The sequence below is a fragment of the Rhincodon typus genome, chromosome 2, assembly GCF_021869965.1.
Source record: "Rhincodon typus isolate 14 chromosome 2, sRhiTyp1.1, whole genome shotgun sequence".
Taxonomy (NCBI): Eukaryota; Metazoa; Chordata; class Chondrichthyes; order Orectolobiformes; family Rhincodontidae; genus Rhincodon; species Rhincodon typus.
In genome coordinates, this window is record NC_063333.1 from 22829299 (window position 1) to 22851158 (window position 21860).

The 21860-nt window shown below is 41.6% G+C and overlaps 1 protein-coding gene across 1 annotated transcript in view; it reads left to right on the plus strand.

Annotated features, from left to right (window-relative positions):
• The window catches only part of LOC109931665 (leucine-rich repeat-containing protein let-4-like), a 123611-nt gene extending 102089 nt beyond the window's left edge, over positions 1-21522 (plus strand). Inside the window, exon 6 of the mRNA XM_048607350.1 lies at positions 21372-21522. Coding sequence (XP_048463307.1) covers positions 21372-21402 — 31 coding nt within the window. The 3' untranslated portion in view covers positions 21403-21522. The remainder of the gene's footprint in view (positions 1-21371) is intronic.
• The last annotated feature ends 338 nt before the right edge of the window (positions 21523-21860 follow it).

Here is a 21860-nt window from a genome sequence, read left to right on the forward strand (position 1 = left end):
GTCGACCCCATATACATTCCACTAACGAAGGAAAACCAGAAGTGAGGTAATCCATCTCAGCAGACCCCACAGTTTAAAAACCAGGTGGGAAAACACACTGACGCTTCATCAGAGGCTGCATGGAAGATGTTACCAAGCATAGTAATGAAACGTCTGCAAAACAACAAACCAGTTCGGCGAGCCAACCAACCTCAACACCTACAACCTGAGCTACAGATCTTCTCCAAAACCTGATAGTGGTCTTCTTGAAGTAGGTGATAACCTCACATTGGATTAGGGAGAGGTTAAAGATGTCTGCGAATGTTCCTGCCAGCTGGTTCATGCAATATCTGAGTGCATCCAGACCAATTTCTTTCCATGGGTTCACTCTCAAGAAGGCCGATCTGACATCTGCGGCGAAGACTGTGGTACAGGTGCAGCTGAGGCTGTTGGGTCTGGTGACATAATTTCACTGACCTTCTGTTCAAGCATAGAATGCATTGAGCTTATTGGGGAGAGACGCATTGTTGTCAGCGATTCTACTCAACTTCGATTTGGAGCCCATTATATTGTGTAAGCCTTATTATAGTCAATGGGTGTTTGTGTGGTTAGTCTGGGACGCTGGTTTAGTCTGCTATTGTTTCTTGGTATCCCTAATGGCTTTGCAAAGATCTTACCTAGATTTTCTGTGTAGGTCAGGGTCATCTGACTTGAATGCCTCAGACCTGGACTTCAGTAGAGAGTGGATTTCCTGGTTCATCTGGTTGGGGAACAAGATGTGGCACCTTGTCAAATACCTTCTGGATATCCAAATAGATCACATCCACTGGCTGTCCTTTGCCTTATGTGCTGGTTACCTCCTCAAAGGCCTCCACTTGATGAAGCCGTAATGACTTAGTCCTAATTTCCAACACTGTGCAATCTCATCCTTAATAATGAACTCTAAAATCTTAAAAATTACCGAGGTCAGGCTAACTGACCTATAATTTCCCATCTTCTGCATCCCTCCCTTCTTAAATAGGGGAGTTATATTTGCATTCTACACTGTCCTTCTCACAGTTTACAATTCTTTCAAATTTTGTGTTATCTGCAAACTTCGAAATTGTTCCCTGTACACCAACATCTATATCATGAGCATGTACCAGGAGAAGCAATAGCCCCAATACCAATTTCGTGGGGAATTCCATTACAAACCTTCCTCCTTACTTGTTTGATGTAGAAGAATTGAGTGTGTTGGGTATAGTTCTGTCTTTGGTGATCTCACCCCAGTAAGTTAGTGGGAAGTGCAGTGCCTGGGAAGCTTGATTAAAAGATCACCAGCATTAGGTGGGTGTGAACCCTTCAGTGCACATCATGCATGTGATAATGAGGTGGACATGTCCATGTAACATGGCTAGAGAGTGGCAGAGTGAAAATGAGTGATACCCTTATGAATGTGAGGTTGCAGTGAGAAGATGGTGACAGTTACCCTTGTGGAGCACAGGAGATCATTCCTTCTTTTCCTGCAGTGAGTCACATACCTAATCGAGGCATTGATCTCGTGGGCAACATAGACTCAGGCTGCTATGGCCTTGAAGAAGGCTGTATTGTCTGAAATTTTCTGTTTTCTGGCACCTCCGCTAAGTTTACATAAAACTGAAAGATTATGGTCAGTGCCCTGGCAATTTCCACTCTCACTTCAATATTCTGAGATGCATCTCATCCAGTTTCATTGTCTTGTCAACTTTAAGTACCAGCAGTCTGTCCAACACTACTTCGTTATCAATTTTGAGCCATTCAAGTGATTATGGACTGGGTAGCATCTCTTTCTTTGGTAAAAACAGAGCCAAAGTATTATTTAACACCTCAACCATGCCCCCTGCCTCCAAGTGGAAATCCCTTTTTTGGTCTCTAATCAGCCCTAGCCCTCTGTTTACCATTTTCAAACTACTTATATACCCTACAGAAGACTTTGGGGCATTCCTTTATGTTAGCTGCTAGTCTTTTCTCATAATTTCTCATTACTTCTCTTAATTGCTTTTTCACTTCTCCTCTGAACTTTTGGTATTCCTCTTGGTTCTCAATTATGTTTTCTACCTGATATCTGTCATATGGACACTTTTTCGTCTTTATCTTAATCTCCATCTCCTTTGTCATACTTTTCCCATTTGAGGGAATATACCATGACTCTACCCAATCCATCTCCACTTTAAAAGTAGCCCATTGTCGAGTTAGTTTTCCCACCAACCTTGTTCCAGTCTATCCTGTCCAGTTTGTTCTTGTCCCATCACCCTGAACTTCAAGATACAGTAATCACTGTCTTTTTGATGATCCCCCACTGATACTTGATCCACGTGGTCCACCTCATTTGCAAGAACCAGGACCAACAGTCCATTCTTGTTGGACTGGATGCATACTACTGTAAAAAAACCTATGAATGCAATCTAGGAACATTTGTCACTTGTTGTCCTTTCAGTATCTTTATTCCAGCCTTTATTTGGGTAATTGAAGCTCCCCCATCATAAATACTGTATAACGTTGGCATCTCTCTGTAATTTCCCTGCAGATTTGTTCCACTTCATTCTTGCCAATAGTTGGTGATCTATAGACTATACTGAGCAATGTTCTTGTAGTTTTGTTCCTTTGCTCGAGCCGAATTGATGCTGTCCTTGAACCCTGTGAGACATTCTCTTTCTGCGATCCACTGCAATGCTCTCTTTAACCAATTCTGCCATCTTTTCTCCTTTCCTTCCTTTACTATGTTTTCTGAACACATTATACCCAGGGATATTTAACTTGTCTTCTTTGAGCCAGATCTCTCATCACCACAACACATTTCCACATGGCAATCTGTGCCTGTAGGTTCCCAGTCTTTCTTACTATGTGCTGTGCATTCGCACTCATGCATAGAAAACCTGATTTAGATTTTAATTTCTTTCTTCTGACTTCACCTATTAACTTGCTATTCTCTCTGCTAGTGCATGGTATTCTTCTTTACTATCCTGTCTTAGTTTCCTCATTTGTGTCAAGTTAGTTTAAAATGCTTCCAACAGTACAAATAAAAGGTGCCGTAAGCAATTGTATATTCAGATGCATCCTGCCCAGCTTGCACTCACCATCAATGCCAGTATCCCAGGAATCTAAAGTCCTCCCTCCTCCTCCCTCCTGCACCATCTTTCCAGTCACACATTCATCTGCTTTATCTATCTATTTCAGGCCAGTTAGTCTTATGTCAGTGGTGGGCAAATTTACAGGCCAGTTAGTCTTACGTCAGTGGTGGGCAAATTATTGGAAAGGGCTCTGAGAGATAGGATTTACGATCACATGGATAGGCACAGTTTGATTTGTGATAGTCAGCATGGATTTGTGAGGGGTAGATCATGCCTCACAAATCTTACTGAATTCTTTGAAGAGGTGACCAAACATGTGGATGAATGTAGAGCAGTGGATGTGGTATACATGGATTTAAGTAAGGCATTTGATAAGGTTCCCCTTCGTAGGCTCATGCAGAAAGTAAGGAGGCATGGGATAGGGGGAAATGTGGCAGATTGGATTCAGAATTGGCTGACCCTTAGAAGACAAAGGGTGGTAGTGGACAGAAAATATTCAACATGGTGCTCAGTTACGAGTGGTGTACCACAAGGATCTGTTCTGGGTCCTCTTCTATGTGTGATTTTTGTAAATGATTTGGATGTAGGAGTGGAAGGGTAGATTAGTAAGTTCACAGATGATATGAAGGTGGGTTGAGTTGTAGGTAGTACAGAGGGCTGTTCTAGGTTACAAAGGGACATTGATAGGATGCAGAGCTGGGCTGAGAAGTGGCAGATGGAATTTAACCCTGAAAAGTGTGAGATGATTCATTTTGGAAGGACAAACTTGAAAGCAGAACACAGGGTTAACGGCAAGATTCTTGGCAGTATGGAGGAGCAGAGGGATCTTGCGGTTCATGTCCACAGTTCCCTGAAAGCTGCCACCCAGGTTGATAGAGTTGTTAAGAAGGCGTATGGTGTGTTAGTTTTCATTAATAGAGGGATTGAGTTCAAGAGCCGTGAAGTTATGCTCCAGCTATACAAAAGCCTGGTTTGGCCACATCTGGAGTATTGTGTCCAGTTCTGGTCGCCTCATTACAGGAAAGATGTGGAAGCATTGGAAAAGGTGCAGAGGAGATTTACCAGGATGTTGCCTGGAATGGAGGGAAGGTCTTACGAGGAAAGGTTGAGAGAGCTAGAGCTTTTCTTTTTAGAACGACGAAGGATAAGAGGTGACTTGATAGAGGTGTACAAAATGATCAGAGGTATAGATAGAGTGGACAGCCAGAGACTTTTTCCTAGGGTAGAGGTAGCTATTACAAGGGCGCATAGTTTTAAAGTGAGTGGAGCTAGATATAGGGGAGACGTCAGAGGTAGGTTCTTTACTCAGAGAATGTTAGGGGCGTTGAATGTATTGCTGGAGAGGGTAATGGAGTCGGCCTCGTTAGGGGCATTTAAGCGACAATTAGATACGCATATGGATGATAGTATAAGGTAGGGTTGGAGGTTAGATAGACATTAGGTTTAGGGTAAAAGTTCAGCACAATATCGTAGGCCGAAGGGCCTGTACTGTGCTGTACTGTTGTATGTTCTATGTTCTATTTCCACACTCACTTGCATGTGGCACTGGGAGTAATCCAGAGATTACTACTTTTAAGGTCCTGATTGCTAATTTTCTACCTAGGCCTCTGAATTCTGATTGCAGGACCATATCCGGCTTCCTACTGAAGTCATTGATCCCTACATGGACCACAACCTCTAGCTTTTTGTTCTTTCCCAGCAGAATGCCCTGCAGCTGTTCTATGACATCCTTGGCCCTGGCACCAGGAAGGCAACATACCATCCTGGAATCGTGTCTACAGTCACAGAAAAGCCATCTGTAGCCCTAGGAATCCCCTATGTCTATCAGTTCCCTTTTCTTCTTCCTCTTCTCCTGTGCAGCTGTGCTGCTTGCAGTGCCACAAACGTCATTCTGATTGCATGCACTTGAGGAGCCAGAGCCCTCCTCAGCTTCCAAAATGGAAACCTGATTTGTGGAGTGGGACCTCACAGGAGTCCAGTGCATTACCTGCCTTTCTCTTGGACTACCTCATAGTCACCCATTTCTTTCTGGTCTCCAGGCCCTTAAGCTGCAGTTTAACAGCTTTTGGGTGTTCATTTAAACAGAACTAAAGGCAGGTTGAGAAAATGTTATGATCAACTCAGTTCATGTTTAAAGTTATGAATGTGACTTTCCTTTATTGGATATAACAGACACCAGGGAGTTTTTAACTTATAGTGAAAACAGGAAGTGCTGGAGAAACACAGCAGGTTTGGCAGCATCGGTGCAGAGAAAAGCAAATTTAACGTTTTGATTCTCGAAACATTAATTTTGTTGCTCCACAGATTCTGCCAAACCTGCTGAGTTTCTCCAGCACTATTCTTGTTTTGGACCTCCAGCATCTTTAGTTGTATTTTTAACTTAGCAATGTTTCAGCAATTTTTTGGGGGGAATTTCTGACACACTAAATATCTACCTTTTAAATATTAGGCTGCAGACGAAGTTGTTTATAAAAACGCAAACGTTGCGTATGTCAAAAATAAATTATTATCTTCGTATATTTTCAGAATTGAATTATACAAAAGAACATGAACATAGGTACAGGAGCAGGCCATTTGATCCCTCCAGAATGCCCTGCTATTGAACAAGTTCATGGCTGATCTGCCCCAGGTGTCAACTCACCTTTTGTGCCAGTGCGGCACAGCTGTCAACTCTCTGATATTTCAAAAATGTACCTTTCTCCTCCTTAAATCCTTGCTGTGATCTAGCCTCCACAACTCTCTGAGATAGAGAATTTCAGATATTAACTACCCTCTAGCAGAAGAAATTCCTTTGCATCTCAGTTTTAAACGAGTGTCCTCTTATTCTATAACATTGTTCCCTAGTTCGAGAATCCTCACTTGTGGAAACATCTTCTCAACCAGTACTCAGTCATGCTCCCTCAAAATCTTGTATTTTTCAATAAGATCATGTCTCATTTTTCTGAACTCTAATGAATAAAAGCCTAACATGTTTGGTAGTTCTTGAGAAGTCAACCCCTTCGTCTCAGTAATTAAGGGACAATGGTTAGATTCTATCTTATTGGAGATGGTTATTACCTGGCATTTGTGAGGTGTGAATGTTACTTGCTACTTGTTAGCTCAAATCTGGATATTGTCCAGGTCTTGCCACATTTGGGTATGGACTGATTCATTATCCATGGATTCATGAATGGTGCTGAATATCATGCAGTCATCAATGAACATCCCCATTTATGGTGGAGGGTAGATCATTTGTGAAGCAGCTGAAGATGGTGGAACTGAGGACACTACTCATAGGAACTCTTGCATAGATATCCTGAAATTGAAATGACTGGTCTCTGACAGCCATAACCATCTTTCTATGTGCCAGGTATGACACTAACCCAATGAAGAACATTTCCCTGATTCCTATTGACTCCAGTTTTGCTAAGGCTTCTTGATGCCATGCTGAGTCAAATGTCGTCTTGATGTCAAGGGCAGTCACTCTCACCCCAACGCTGGAGTTAAGGTCTTTTGTGTTTGTTTGGACCAAGGCTGAAATGAAGTCAGAAGCTGTGTGACCTGTTTGAAACTCAAACAGTATGTCAGAGTGGAAGTTATTATTTAACAAGCATTGATAGCATAAAAACTGAATGAACTCCATATGCTGTAAATCAGAAACAAAAACGGAAATTTCTGGAAAAGCTCAGCAGGTCTGCCAGCACCTGTGGAAAGAAATCAGAGTTCATGTTCTGGTCAAGCGACCCTTCCTCAGAACTGATGGTAGCTAGGAAAGTGTTGGTTTATATACGGAAGATAGGGTGGGAGGGGAGGGTGTAAGGAGTAAACTTCATACAATGAGATATACTAACATCTGCTGATGCTGGAGTCAGAGATAACACAGTGTGGAGCTGGAGGAACACAGCAGGCCAGGTGCATCAGAGGAGTAGGAAAGTTGACGTTTCCAGTCAGGACCCTTCTTCAGAAAACTTCATACAATCTACTCAACTACATTTGTTACTCACAGTGTGGTCTCCTTTATCAATACAGTGTGGAGCTGGAGGAACACAGCAGGTCAGGCAGTATCCTGATGAAGGGTGTAAACCCAAAGCGTCGACTTTCCTGCTCCTTTGATGCTGCCTGACCTGCTATGTTCCTCCAGCTCCATACTGTATTGACTCTGACTCCAGCATCTGCAGTTCTAGCTATCCCACTCTCGTGGTCTCCTGTACATTGGGGAAGCAAAGCATAGACTGGGTGACCACTTCGCAGAACACTTGTGTTCTGTCAGAAAAAAAGGCTCTGAGCTTCTAGCTGCCTGCCACTTTCATACACCACCCTGTTCCCTGGCCAATATCTCTGTGTCAGGCTTGTTACAGGCCTCCAGTGAAGCTCAGCGTGAGCTGGAAGAACAGCACCTCATTTTCTGCTTGGGAACTCGACAGCCTTCTGGACTCAATAACAAGTTCAACAACTTTAGGGCTTAAGCCCTCCCATATCCTTACACCAACCCCACACACCAGGCCTTGTTATCACATAGTCTGCTATTACATACAATCCATTGTTAGCCACTAACAGTCCCCATTCATAGCTATTCACCCTCCTAGCTGGATTGTTATGTCCTCCCTTGTCCAACTGTTCTTCCCTCTCTTTGGGCTCAATCCCCACCTATTGTTTACTTCTTGCCCCCAATCCCCACCCTATCTTCGGTATCTAAATCGACATTTTCCTATCTACCATCAGTTCTGAGGAAGGGTCACGTGACTCAAAACATTAACTGATTTCTCTCTGCACAGATATTGCTAGACCTGCTGAGGTTTTCCAGCAATTTCTGTTTTTGTTGCTATTGCAAGCATTGTTGATGATACCTTCCATCACTTTACTGATAATTGAGAATAGACCGATGGGTCAATAATTGGCTTTGTTGGAACTGTCCTGCTTTTTGTACACCTGCCTAATTTTCCACATTTTTGGGAATATGCTGCATTGTAACTGTACTGGAACAGCTTGGCTAGGAGTGTCATTGCCTTTGGATTATTCAATGCCTACAACCATTTCTTGATATCATATGGAATGAATTGAATTGGCTGAAGACCGGCATCTCAGATTCTGGTGACCTCCAGGGAGGCGGAGATGGACAAACATGAACAGGTGGAAATGGTTCATCCTCTAGGCAATTCCACCTGAAGAGTTTTGCGAATGCATTATGTATTCAGCCTTATGTATTCAAATTCTACCCCATATAGCAAAGTGATAGTGCCACACAAAACAATGTGAGATATTTTCAATGTGAATGAAGGGCATTTTCTCCACAAATACTGTGTCGTGGTCAATCTTACCAATACCCTGTTATGGACAGATGCATCTGTGGTAAGCAGATTGGTGAGGATGAGATCAAGTATATTTTCCCATCCAGCAGGTTCCCATTCCACCTGCCCCAGATGCAGTCGAGCAGCTGAGTTCTTTGGGATTGACCAGCTCAGTCAGTAGTGGTCCTGCCAAGCCACTTATAGTGCTGGACATTGAAATTCCCAAACTCAGAGTGCTTTTTGCACTCTTACTACCCTCAGTGCTTCTTCCAAGTGGTGTTCAACATGGAGGAATACTGATTCATCAATTGCAAGAGAATGGTACATGATAATCAGAAGGAGGTTTCCTTGCTCATGTTTGTCCTGATGTCATGAGACTTCCTGGTGTTTGGAGTCAATAGTGAGGGCTCAATAGGGAGTCTCAGCTTGCGCTGAGGCTTGTTGGAACACTGCAATGGCATCTGCTGTGGACCTGTTGCACCGACAGGCAAATTGCAAGCGTTCAAAGCAGGCTCGGAGTCTAAAGTTGATGTGAGCCATGACTAATCACTTGATACATTCCATAATAGTGCAGTTCAGAGCCACCGGGCGGTAATCATAGAGGTACCTTGCTTTTGTTTAATTTGGTACCGGGATGGAGTCAAGAGAGAGATACAAAATGGGTAGGTAAGCAAGGAGATTGTGAGTAGCAGGCCAGGACAGAATAAAGGCTGAATAGATCATAACAAGAACTAAGCGTAGGAGAAAATGGGTGAATGCAACACTTTACTGTGATAATGGGCCTATTTGTGCATGAGAATGCATGACTGTACTGAAAACAACCCATGTTGTAACAGGACTGGGTGTGGTGTGGGGAAAAAACATGGAAGGATGGGTCCCCAAATTGAAAATGAGATGTTGTCCTTCAAGCTTGCGCTGAGGCTTGTTGGAACACTGCAATGACCCCAAGCTTCCAGTTGCCTGCCACTTCAACACACTACTGTGTTCACTGGCCAACATTTCTATCGCATGTCTGCTGCATTCTAAATACAGTGTGACATTGACCCATATAACGAAGTGTCAGATCAGATAACCAAAGGCTTGGTCAAAAAGATACATGCTCTTTCTGTGTCTTAATGAATGAAAGTTTGGTAGAGAGGCAGAAAGCTGAAGGGAGGTAGATCCTATGGCATAAGCAACTGAATATCTCCTTGTTTACCTACCCCTTTTGTATCTCTCTCTGGACTCCATCCCGATTGTGGGATTGGAGGATATTTCAGAGATAGGGAGGGGCAGTGCCATGGAGAGATTTGAAAATGAGAATGAGAATTTTAAAATCAATTTCATTGCTTGACTGGGGCCCAGTGAAGCACAGCAAACATGGGGTTATATGGGATTGTGATTTGCCATGAGTTGAGACATGAGCGGCAGAATTTTGGATGTAGGCATCACCGGTCAAGCTATCATTTTTTGCCTACCTCAAGTCGCTTTGAACTGTGTGGCTTGCTAGGTCATTTCAGAGGGCAATTGAGATTCGACTACATTAGTGTGAACCTGGATTTACATGTAGACCAGATCAGAGAAGGATGGCAGATTTCCTTCCTTAAAGGACATTGATGAACCATCTGGATTTTTACAGCAATCTGTAGTAGTTTGACAGTCACCATTGCTGAAATTAGCTTTATATTTCAGATTTATTCATTGAATTCAAATTTCACCAGCTTCTGTGGCAGCAGTCGAACTTGTATCCTCAAACCATTTACCTGGATCTCTGAATTATTAGTTCAGTGACATTACTACAGTTCCACTGTCTACCCCAAGCAGGATGTCAGTAAATGTGCGAAAGCTAAGGTTGTGTCTTTGACTAATGTTGTTAAGAGGAAGTAGGTGAATGGGAAATAGGAGAAAGCCAAGGATGAACAGAAATAATTCTGAATCACTTTTGCACGAGTCTCGAATATCTGTCTTGTTTGTTTATTTAGTGCTTCTGCCGCTTTGGAGGTGAAAGGCTACTTAGTTCCCATTGAGGAAACTCAATATAGGCATGGTGGATGACATTCACCACGGTGTACAGAGGTTGGCATTTTGGTGTGTCATGTGTCACCATGATGAAATTCAAATTAAAGCATGATGAAGAGCAATGAGCATCTAGTGGGGAGAGGACTCTCCCATACAGCCAACTAATCCCCTAGAATTGTGTATCAACACTTGCGCTGTCCTGTGAAAGAACAGATTGCAGGAGTGACATGCCACTCTGGAAGACCTTGACAACTGTGGAATCTAAACCCAAAATGACATCTGTCTGAGCTTTCTTAACCTAATCTGAATCAGTATCTTGGTTCCACTTGGTGAATTGGAACATTTGGCATCCTGTCCTCCTTGCCCTAGCTTCTCTATCCTTGTTCTTTTTATTTCTGATATCCCTCTAAAACAAGGGCAACAAGACCATGACTATATTCAGGTTTGGGCTGAAATGTCATAAGTTACATTCGTGCTGCACAAACCTCAGGCATGACTCAACAGGAAAAAACAACCATTTCCCCATGGCATTCGATGCCCTTACCATTTCTGATTTCCCCATCAATACTCTAGGAGGTTATTATTGACCAGAAACGTAACTCAACCAACCATATAAATACAAGGCTGCAAGCTCAGATCAGTAGCTGGGAAGTCTCCAATGAGAAACATATCTTGTGACATCCCAAAGACTATCAACAAGGCAAATAACAGGATTGTAACAGAAAATGTTCTCCTTTTCTGAATGAGTGCACTCTACAGGCTGGACACCATTTATCACCTTAAATATTTATTTCATTCATCTTGCCTTCCTTATGTTTGTAGTTCACACCATCTATAAGAAGACCTGTATCAAGAAACAAAAGCTCCTATGACAGCATTCCCAAACATGAGAGTATTACTATCTAAAATGACAAAGCGAGTCCATTGATCAATCCTCTATTCATGCTAATTTATTGCCCCCAATCACATTAGTCCTTATCTTGCATGTTAGTGTTTTCTGTGGAAACTTATTGAATGCTTTCTGAAAATTGAATTATTGAGAACATTCAAAAATGAGATTGATCGATAGATATTTGGATTGAACTGAAACTGGAGATCAGCCATGATCCCATGAATGATACAGCAACCTGCAGTTTCTGTTTGGCCTACTAGCGTTCATTTTGTTATATTTTCTTACCATGTGTAATCTAGAAAAAAATACTGAAAAGAATTTGTCCTGTTGGAGAGGTCAAGGTAGGTTCAGCTACACTTTGCAGATTTATTTGTTTCAATCATATCACTCTTTTAAAATTGTCAATTCATTCTGCAGGTACATATCTCATACTTTGAAATGTTGCTTATGCAAGTATCCACATCTGGACAAGCTTATTCTGACAAGAAATGTGGAAATTAACTGCAAGAATATCTTTTGCACCATATCACTGATGCAGTGTTGTAAGTTGTTTATAACTGCAGTTCTAATTATTTTTAACACTAAAATGCTGGAAATATTCAGGAGAACAGGAAGCATCTACGAATAGAGAGCCAGAGTTAAGGTTTGTAAGGCATAAATAACAAGGGATACCCTCTGCACCCTCTCCAGTGCAATCATGTCCTTCTGATAGGGTGGCAACTAGAACTACGCACAATATTCCATTTGTGGCTTAACCATTGCTCCGTAAAGATGCAATAAGAGTTCCCTGCTCCTATACTCCACATCCAGGTTAATGAAGCTGCCTTTACCACCCAACCTACCTCTGATCTCACCTTCAGGAATCTATGGATTTGGTACTTCGAGATTCCTTTCTGCCTCAGTACGTCCTATTAATGGTGAATAAACTGCATCTTACCATGAGTATCAGCAATCAACTGAGGAAGTTAGTGTAAATAATCAGACAGGCCTCATCTTGATGAGTTTAGGATGGTTGGCCTTCTGTCTTGGCTCCTGCTGGCTTAATTCTTGCTCTTGGTTAAAGTCAGTAATTAATTACTAATTAATATATAAACATCAAAAATAGGATCACCATTCAATATGATCATGCTGATCCCCTATCTCAGTGCCATATTCCTGCTCTCTTCCAATACCTCTTGACACCTTTTGCTTCTGAAAATGTATTTATTTCTTGTTTTTTATTCATTCATAGGATGAGGGCCTTGTTGGCTAGGCCAGCATTTATTGCCCATCCCTAATTGCCCAGAGGGCAGTTAAGTGTCAAGATAAGTACATGAGTAAGAAGGAATTGGAGGGATATAGGCCAAGTGCACACAAGTGGGACTAGTTTAGTTTGCGATTATGATTGGCATGGACTGGTTGGACCGAAGGGTCTGTTTCTGTGCTGTATGACTCTATGAGAGAAAAAAAGAGTTTCAGCCCCTTTTTCAGAACAGATAGCATCTAGGAAAGGTGGTATTTATTGAGACAGAGCTCAGAGAGAAAAACAAAATAAGCAAACAAAATGATTATTGATTGCAAGCCAGAGAACAAAAGAAGCTAGATAGTTGATAATGGCAACGGTGAGTGAGTGAAAATTAGTTGGCTGTACTGAAAGCAACCCATGTCATGACAAGACCAGGGATATGGGAGTGGGCAAGATACATGAAAGGAGGTGTTCATCTCTTTAATTATTGAACATGATATTGAGTCCTGCAACGTCCCCAAGCAGAAAATGAGATGCTGTTCCTCCAGCTTGCACTTAGCCTCGCTGAAGCACTTCAGCAGGCCAAGACAGAAATGGTGGTGTGTTAACGTGCCAGGCAGCTGGAAGTTGGGGGTCATTTTTATGGCTATAACAGCTATAGTACATTCACTTTGCTCATCCAAGTTGTTTGTATGTAATATATATACTTGTGGCCACTGTATGGCATCCAGAGTATGCTGTGCCCCTTTGCTTCCTCAAAGTGGTGTTCAGTATGGAAGAGTACTGATTCGTCAACTGAAGTGGATAGTTTGTGGTAATCAGCAAATAGTTTCTTTACCTATGTTTAATCTTATGCCATGAGATTTTATGCCGTCCAGACTAGATTTTGAGGACTCCCAGGGCAACTCCTCCCAACTGGTGATAGTGTTGTTGGGACATTGCATGTAAGTTATGATTGCATGAGTATGACTTTGTCAGGCTGTTGCTTGACTAGTTTGAGATAGCTATCTCAATTTTGACATTAGCCTCCAGATGTTGGTTATGGTCGACATGGCTGAGTTTGCCATTGCTATCTCTGGTGCCCTTGTTAATGCCAGGTTACCTGTCCAGTTTTATTCCTTTTTGCAACTTTCCAGCAGTTGAGACAACTGAATGGATTGCTTTTGGAGTGAATCAAATTGGCTAGAGACTGACATCTTTGATATGATTTGATTTATTAGTGTCACATGTACCTAAGTACAGTGAAAAGCTCTGTTTTGCGTGCAGTACAAGCAGATTAATTGAACAGAGCGAGGAAAACAAAGTACAGCTGCAAAGGAGGTGCACAAAAAGGAAGATCAACATTAGGTTTGAAATTTGAGAGGTCCATTCAGAAGACTAATAACAGTAGGGAAGAAGCTGTTCTTGAATGTGCTAGTACGTGTGTTTAAGTTTTTGTATCTTCTGTGTAATGGCAGAGATTGGATTAGATTATAACCGGGGTGGAAGGGGTCTTTGATGATATTGGCTGCCTTTCCAAGGCATCATCGGGAAGTGCAGATGGAGTCAATGGATGGAAGGTTGGCTTGTGTGATGGTCTGGGTTGTGTTCATGACTTTCTGTGGTTTCTGACTGTCCTAAGCAGACTAGTTGCCGTACAAGCCGTGATGCATCTATAAAGGTTGGTGAGAGTCCTTATGGACATGTGGAATTTGCTTAGCCTCCTGAGGAAGAAGAGGCATTGCTGTGCCTTCTTGACCATCACATCAATGTGGGTGGTCCAGGACAGATTGTTGGTGATCATTGCTCCGAGGAACTTGACGCCCTTGACCATTAAGGGCAGCACGGTGGCTCAGTGGTTAGCACTGCTGCCTCACAGTGCCAGGGACCTGGGTTTGATTCCACTGTCAGTCGACTGTCTGTGTGGAGTTTGCACATTCTCCCCATGTCTGTGTGGGTTTCCTCCAGGTGTTCCAGTTTCCTCCCACAGTCCAAAGATGTGCAGGTTAGGTGGATTGGCCATGCTAAAATTGCCCATAGTGTCTGGGTATGGGTCTGGGTGGGATGGTCTGAGGGTCGGCGTGGACTTGTTGGGCCGAAGGGCCTGTTTCCATACTGTAGGGATTCTATGATCTCCACCTCAGCTCCATTGGTGTAGATAGGGGTAGGCTCTCCTCCTTGCTTCCTGAAGTCGATGCTAAGCTCTTTAGTTTTGCTGACATTGAGGGAGAAATCCTCTATCTTTGCACCATGTCACCAAGCACTCTATCTCTTGATGCTCGGTACCTCTGGAGGGAGCCAAGATGGATCATCAGCTTGGAATGTTGGGTTGCAAATGGGAATATTAATGAAACCCTTTCCTTTAGTTTGTTGTATAATTGTCTACCACCATTCACAGCTGGGTGTGGCAGGAGTGCAGAGCTTTGGTCTGATCAGTTGGTTTCAAGATTATTTAACTTTGTCTGTTACATGCATGCTGGTTCTGCTGCTTAACATGCATGTAGTCCTATCTTGTAGCTTTACCAGGTTTGCATCTCATTTTTAGCCATACACAATGCTGTTCCTGATGTGCTTTCCTGCACTCCTTATTGAAGGATTTGATACTCCAGCTTGGTCGTCATGATAGAGTGCGATATATGCTAGCTAAGAAGTTACAGATTTTGAGAGAATAAAATTCTGCTGCTACTAATGGCCCATAGTGTCTCATCGATGCCCTTTTTTTGTTGATGGAGGAAGTCTCATTTAGCATATTCATAATGCCACTTGATATGGAAGATATCTTCAGTGTGAATATGGAATTTAGACTTCCACATGAACAAGTGGCACAGTGGCTCAGTGGTTAGCACTGCTGCCTCACAGCACCAGGGACCTGGGTTTGATTCCACTCTGTGTGGAGTTTGCACATTCTCCCCGTGTCTGTGTGGGTTTCCTCCCACAGTCCATAGATGTGCAGGCTAGGTGGATTGGCCATGCTAAATTGCCCATAGTGTTCAGGGATGTGTAGATTAGGTGGGTTACAGGGGGATAGGTCTGGGTGGAATGCTGTGAGGGTCAGCGTGGACTTGTTGGGCCGAAGGGCCTGTTTCCACACTGTAGGGATTCTAGGAAATACAGCCGTTTTAGGTGCATCTGCAACAAATATATCGTGAGGTTGAGTTCAACGTCAAGTATGTTTTCCCTCTTGCTAGTTCTCTCATCACCTGATGTAGGCCCAATGTGGCAGATATGTCCTTCTGGACTCAGCAGCTGGCGCTGTAGTAATACTACTGACTCAAGAACATGTCAAATTGAATTGTAGGTGCAAAAATGTGAGGTTATCTACGATGGTAGGAAGAATGGAATAATAGTTGAGCAGAGTATTTTGTCAATAGTTAAAGGTAAGAAAGTGTAGATATACAAACAGACTTGTGTGACCTTATCAATTAGTCACTGAAAGCTAATGTGCACAAGCAACTAACAATTGGAAAGACTAATGTTATGTTGACCTTTAAGAGAGCTTGAGGACAGGAATAGTGATGTTTTGCTCCAATTGAATAGAACCTTGGTTTGACTGCTTCTGGATTACTAAATGCATTTTAGTCCCCTTAGGAAGGATATTATTGCTGCATAAGGAGTGCAGCGAAGGTTTACTAAGGACAATGATTTCCTGCACTCCTTATTGAAGGCAAACTGGGCCTGTATTCTCCAGAGTTCTGTTGTAAGTGAGGTAATTGCATTGGAATCTACAAAATATGTAAAAGAATAAACAGGGTAAATATAGGTAATATGTTTCTCCTCACTGGGGACACTATTCCAGAATAAGGCTCTGGGACCTAGATGTGGGAATTTATTTTACTCGGAGGACTGTGAATCCTTATGTCCTTTCCCAGAGGGCTGTGGAAGCTGAGTCTTTGAGTATTTTTAAGTGAAGATTGACACATTTCTAAACATCAATGACATAATGGGTTATGATGATAGTGCAGGGAAAAGTCATTGAAATAGATGATCAGCCACAATCATGTTGAATGGTGGAGCAGGCTCGACTGGCTGATTAGCCTACTTCTATTCCTATATTCCTATGAATGGGATTAATTATTTTAGAAATTAATGCACTCACTGATTGTATGTTTAGGTGTTCAGTTTAATACTGTTGCATGTAATATTAGTTGATAATTTTAAAAGAAAATACCTAACACATTGTTATAATTTTAACAATTAATGTATCTATTAAATGCAAATCTCATTTTGTTCTATGTTTAACACGTTTGCCAAATCTTTATTTTGGGGAATTTGACCTATGTTATAGCTATTAATTAATATTACCAACTTACAGATACAAAGGAAGTCAAAAAACAGAATATATTAAAAGATAAGGAAAGAATTATTGAAGAAATGGAGTCAGTCAAAGCTAGCGCTATTACATCACTTTCAGGAGATAAACATAGTAATGGCACCCAAAAAAAGCCAATTAAGATGGAACGTTCCCGACATCCTGAACCACGTATTTTGTCTGCTGCTCGAGTACAACCAGAATTAGGTCTCGAAATTCTGAATAAGGATTTACAATTAGGTGACAAACAGGCAGAATTAAAAGAAGAGATATTGAACAAAAACTTCGAAATAAAGAACAAAATAAAGAATGAGGAATTAGCCAGGAACGAAGAAAGAGAGAAACTAAAGCAATACAACATAGCTAAGTTATCTTCAGGTTCACAACGGCCAGAGCTGCCTGCTTCAGGAAATGAAGAAAATACTTTGGGCAGACTGCATAAATTGAAAGAAGCTTTAAAATCACTTTATCACTATGCTTCTCACCGAATCGCAAGTAGAGATGCTGATCAATTTGCAGTTAAACTTGAGTCCTAAAACAATGAAGCATTAGTTTGAACAGGTCAGAACAGAAACATCAAATGTTAAATTTTGATGTAGTAATGATCACAATGCCAAATAATTAATTTTGTTGTGATTAAGAAGTAATCCAAAAATAAATTGGGGCTAGCATTTAAGTAATGGTAAATTGATTTTCTGATGCTTTATGGTTGTCAGCCTGTACATAATACATTTATCCACACTACAACATCATTGGAAAATTTTCTCTATGACAAAAATATTGCTGTTTTATATATAAAAATAATTGTAGCATTTTTCTTATCCAAATGTATCAAAACATTTAGAGATTTGCCAACAGCTTCTAGTTTAAGCAATTAATTATTCAGTGCAATAAAGAAAAAGCTTGAAAATGTCTCACTGTTGTCATAGAAAATTTATCAACTTGATCCAATTTCCATCAAGGAAATAAAGTTCAATTGGCAGAACTGAATGCGTGCTCAAAAATATCAAAACATGGAGACAAGGTAGAAACACATAAAGAGGCCAATGCATCAAAAACGTGAAAGATGGTAACTGTGGGATCAAGGCAACATGGAGGAATGTAAGGTCATGGAAAAATGAAAGAAATAAGGTATTCAAAAAAGCCTTCCATTCTTCATTACATAGAAGAGATTTGTCCATGAGATCAACTGTGAATAGAAATACATTTTGTGCATACTAGATTTATGTAATTTAAAGTTTAAAAAAAACTGAAAAAATAAAAGGTGAAGAATACATTTCAAATAGATTGAACTCAAATCCCATATATTTATATTCAGAAACTTAAGTTACAGATTTCCTAAAAGTAAATTTAGTCATGAGCTAATGATTAAATGATATAATACCTGTTTGGAACATTTAATTGTTGAACATGTATTAAGTGATAGTTTCCACATTAATGTAAAACTACAGAAAGATTGATGATAATCCCCTCAATTTGCAGTTTAAAGATTTATTTTTGTCCTCTTATGCAATTCGACATCTGATTCAGAGCTTTTTTTTCCATGAAGCTGAGCATCATACCTAATCTTGGGAAATTTGTTCATGATTTATGCTTGATTGTACATGTGTCGACTTTTTAGTCATACTTTGCACACATCATTGTAAGTGGTGTTTGTGCTTTCAAACAGACTAATAAAGCTTAACAAACAGCAGCATGTACTTGTGTTTTCAGTGATTAAGCAACTGTTGATTAGAAGTTATTTTTCCAAGAGAAATGTTTGAACAAAACCTCACATTTATAAAGCCCTTTAATGCAATAAAAGTGCAAAATGGGAACATTTTAAAGCAAAGTATAACATTAAGCCACATGAGCTGTAAAACCAAAACCTTAATCAGGAGCATCTTAAAGAGGGAAAGAGCGCTTGAGAGACGGAGAGAAGGGATTCCAGAATGTAGGGCTCTGAAAGATGAAATTATGGCCACCAACAGTGATTCAATTAAAATATTGAATGCTCAAGTGGCCAGAATTAAAGAAGCACAAATACCTCAGGGCTGGAGGAGATTATAGAGATAGGGAAGAAGTTGAAAATAAAGGTGAGAGTGCTAAAATTGAGTCATTGATCACTTGGGAGGCAATATAGGTCAGAGGCAGAGGGATGATGGGTGAATGGCACTGGGTGCAAGTAACGATACCCAGGGTAAGGCCATGAGAAATTTAGGTGATCACAAGCCTATGGTGAGTTGAACGTAGGCGAGTGCTTAGGAGTATATTGGAATTGCCAAGTCTAAAGGGAGCTAACACACAGACCATGATTTCAATCACATGGAGGTGAGGTGTTCTTGGTAGATATGTTAAAGTAGCTGATCTTATTAGTATCACAGATATGTGAGAAGCACTTTTTTGGATCAGATATGACATCAAGTTTGTTCAGCCTCAGGAGGTTGACAGGGACATGGATAGAATAGGTGAATAGAGTTTCTTTTGAAGACAGTGGATTTGATTTTGGCGATATTTAATTGGAAGACATTTCTACTTATTCAGGACCAATGTTGAACATAATTTCGAGACAGTGGATATTTCCGAGAGAGATTGCGGTGAAGTAGAGCTGGGTGTCATGAAAATGCTATTTTTGGATTACTTTGCAAGGAGGCAGGGGTCCAATGATAGATCTAGAGGAGCATCACAGATGACTTGCACAGGAGTAAGAAGTACAAACATTAAATGTGGCTCACAGGCTATGATTAGCTCCATAAGAGTGGAACCAGATGAATACTTTCTCTCCCAATGGACAATGGTGGAGAGCATTCAAGGGGAATGACGTGGCCAACTATACTCAAGCCTGCAGACAAGTCCAAAAAGACAAAGAGGAATAGTTTACATTTGTAACAGAGGTTCCATTTATGACTTTGATAACATCTGTAGCAGGGGTAGAAACCTGATTAGTAGAAAATGTGTGGACAGATTTAGGAAGCTTTAAGTTTTGAGAAGATTTAGTTTGTGGATGAGGTTGTAGACTTGCTTGCTGAGCCGGTGTGTTTACTTGCAGACGTTTCATGACCCTGCTAGGTAACATCGTCAGTGCGCACCTAGCAGGGTGATGAAACATCTGCAAGCAAACACACTGGCTCGGCAAGCAAGTCTACAACCTCAGATTTGGGAAGCAGTGAAGTTTTCAAGGATTTGAGAAAAAAGGGAGGTTAGGAATGGGGTGATAGTTTGCAAAGATGATGGGATGAAGAAGTTAGTTTTGAGAAAGAATTGACAACAGAAAATTTGAATGAGTGTTACAATACTGTATCTGAAAAGAGACGGTAATGTCTGCTGCAGCCAAAGTGGAGGAGTTTTTATTAGGAATGAGTACATTTTGCATGTTGTGGTCAACTAAAGTGGTCTGCTCTTAATCAGGAATCCAGAGGATGAACAAAGAACAGCACAGCACAGGAACAGGTCCTTAGGCCCACCAAGCCTGCACTGACACATGATGCCTTTCTCAACTAAAAGCATTCTGCCTCTATGGTGGTCTGTCAAAAGGTCTCTTAAGCATTGCTTTAGGGTCAGCATAGTGGCTCTGTGGGATCTAGGTTCAATTCAACCCTTGGGTGACTGCCTGTGGAGTTTGCTCATTCTCCCTGTGTCTGCGTGGGTTTTCTCTGGATGCTGTGGTTTCTTCCCACAGTCCAAGGATGTGCAGGTTAGGTGGATTGGCCATGCTAAATTGCCCATATGTGTCAGGGATGTGTAGCTAGGTGAATTAGTCATCGGAAATGCAGGGTTACAGGGATAAGGTGGGGGGGTTTGGGTCTTGGTGGGATACTCTTCAGAGGGTCAGTGTGGTCTTGATGGGCCAAATGGCCTGCTTCCACACTGTAGGGATTCTATGAGGATTCTATTCTATGATCATATCTGCTTCTACCGCCTCCTCTGGCAGCGCATTCCAAGCACTAATCACCCTCTGTATAAAAATCTTGCCTCTCAAAATTCCCCTTTTATCTTAAACTGATGTCCCCTGGTAATTGACATATCTACCTTGGGAAAAGAATCTAACTGTCCATTCTGTCCATGAAATGGATAATCAAATGCAACTGCCCTCAACGGTTACAGTGCCAGCATATCAATTGTACCCAAGTAGTCACATTCCAATGAAATATCTTGAAATTATTGGCTCCAAGGTACATTATTAAATGATTGCTACCTAATGAATACTAATGAGCAATGCAGCAAGGTGGACAAATGCATTTTATAATTTTCCCCACTGGCACAAGCCAACCAAAACAACCATCACGTTCTGGCATCTTGGTTAGCTGCACAAGTGAAAGGGTGGATTGCTGGCAGCAGTATTATGCTAAGGCTCTATCATTAGGGTTCTGCTTCAAATTCCCTGAACACCAGCTGACAATTTTGTGTCGGAAGGCGCATTGGCATGCTCAATACCCCAGACAATAAGCATTACCACTGTGCACATATCATGTTGCTTGTAAGGAACTGCCCTTTGAAACCACACAGGATGCAGATTGCCATGATAGTTGGACAGAGAGGCCGGGGGGAAATATTGTGAGATGATGGAGGCATCTCTTAGGCATTTTGGAGCAGGCTGACAGTGCAAAGGTCCAAGAGAAGCATAACTATCTGCATGATATTACTGTCTCCACAGATTTCCTGAAAGCTACATCAAGTTGGCATAGATCGACCCTGCCATTCTTCTTGTCAAACTGTTCCTCAGAAGAAACAGCAGGTATCAACTGTTTCAAGACCTACATAAGCAAGAGACAGTAGTGGCTCTGGACCAGAGTAGACACAAACATCATTGGGCCAAATTCAGGGGATCACTTGGGCAGGGATGAGCTAGAGGGCCAGGAGGAGGTAGAAGTTGAGATGACCCAGGAGTCACCTCAGATGCCAAGATGACAAGACTGTGGTCAAACAAGCCAGAGAGAAATTTGACAATGAAAAACTCACTGCTTCTAAGGGAACTGGGTTAAATGGACATGTTTCTTTTCCTGGGATAGTAGGAACTGCCGATGCTGGAGAACCTGAGATAACAAGGTGTAGAGCTGGATGAACACAGCAGGCCAAGCAGCATCAGAGGAGCAGGAAAGCTGACGTTTCGGGTCTAGACCCTTCTTCAGAAAAAGGGTCTAGA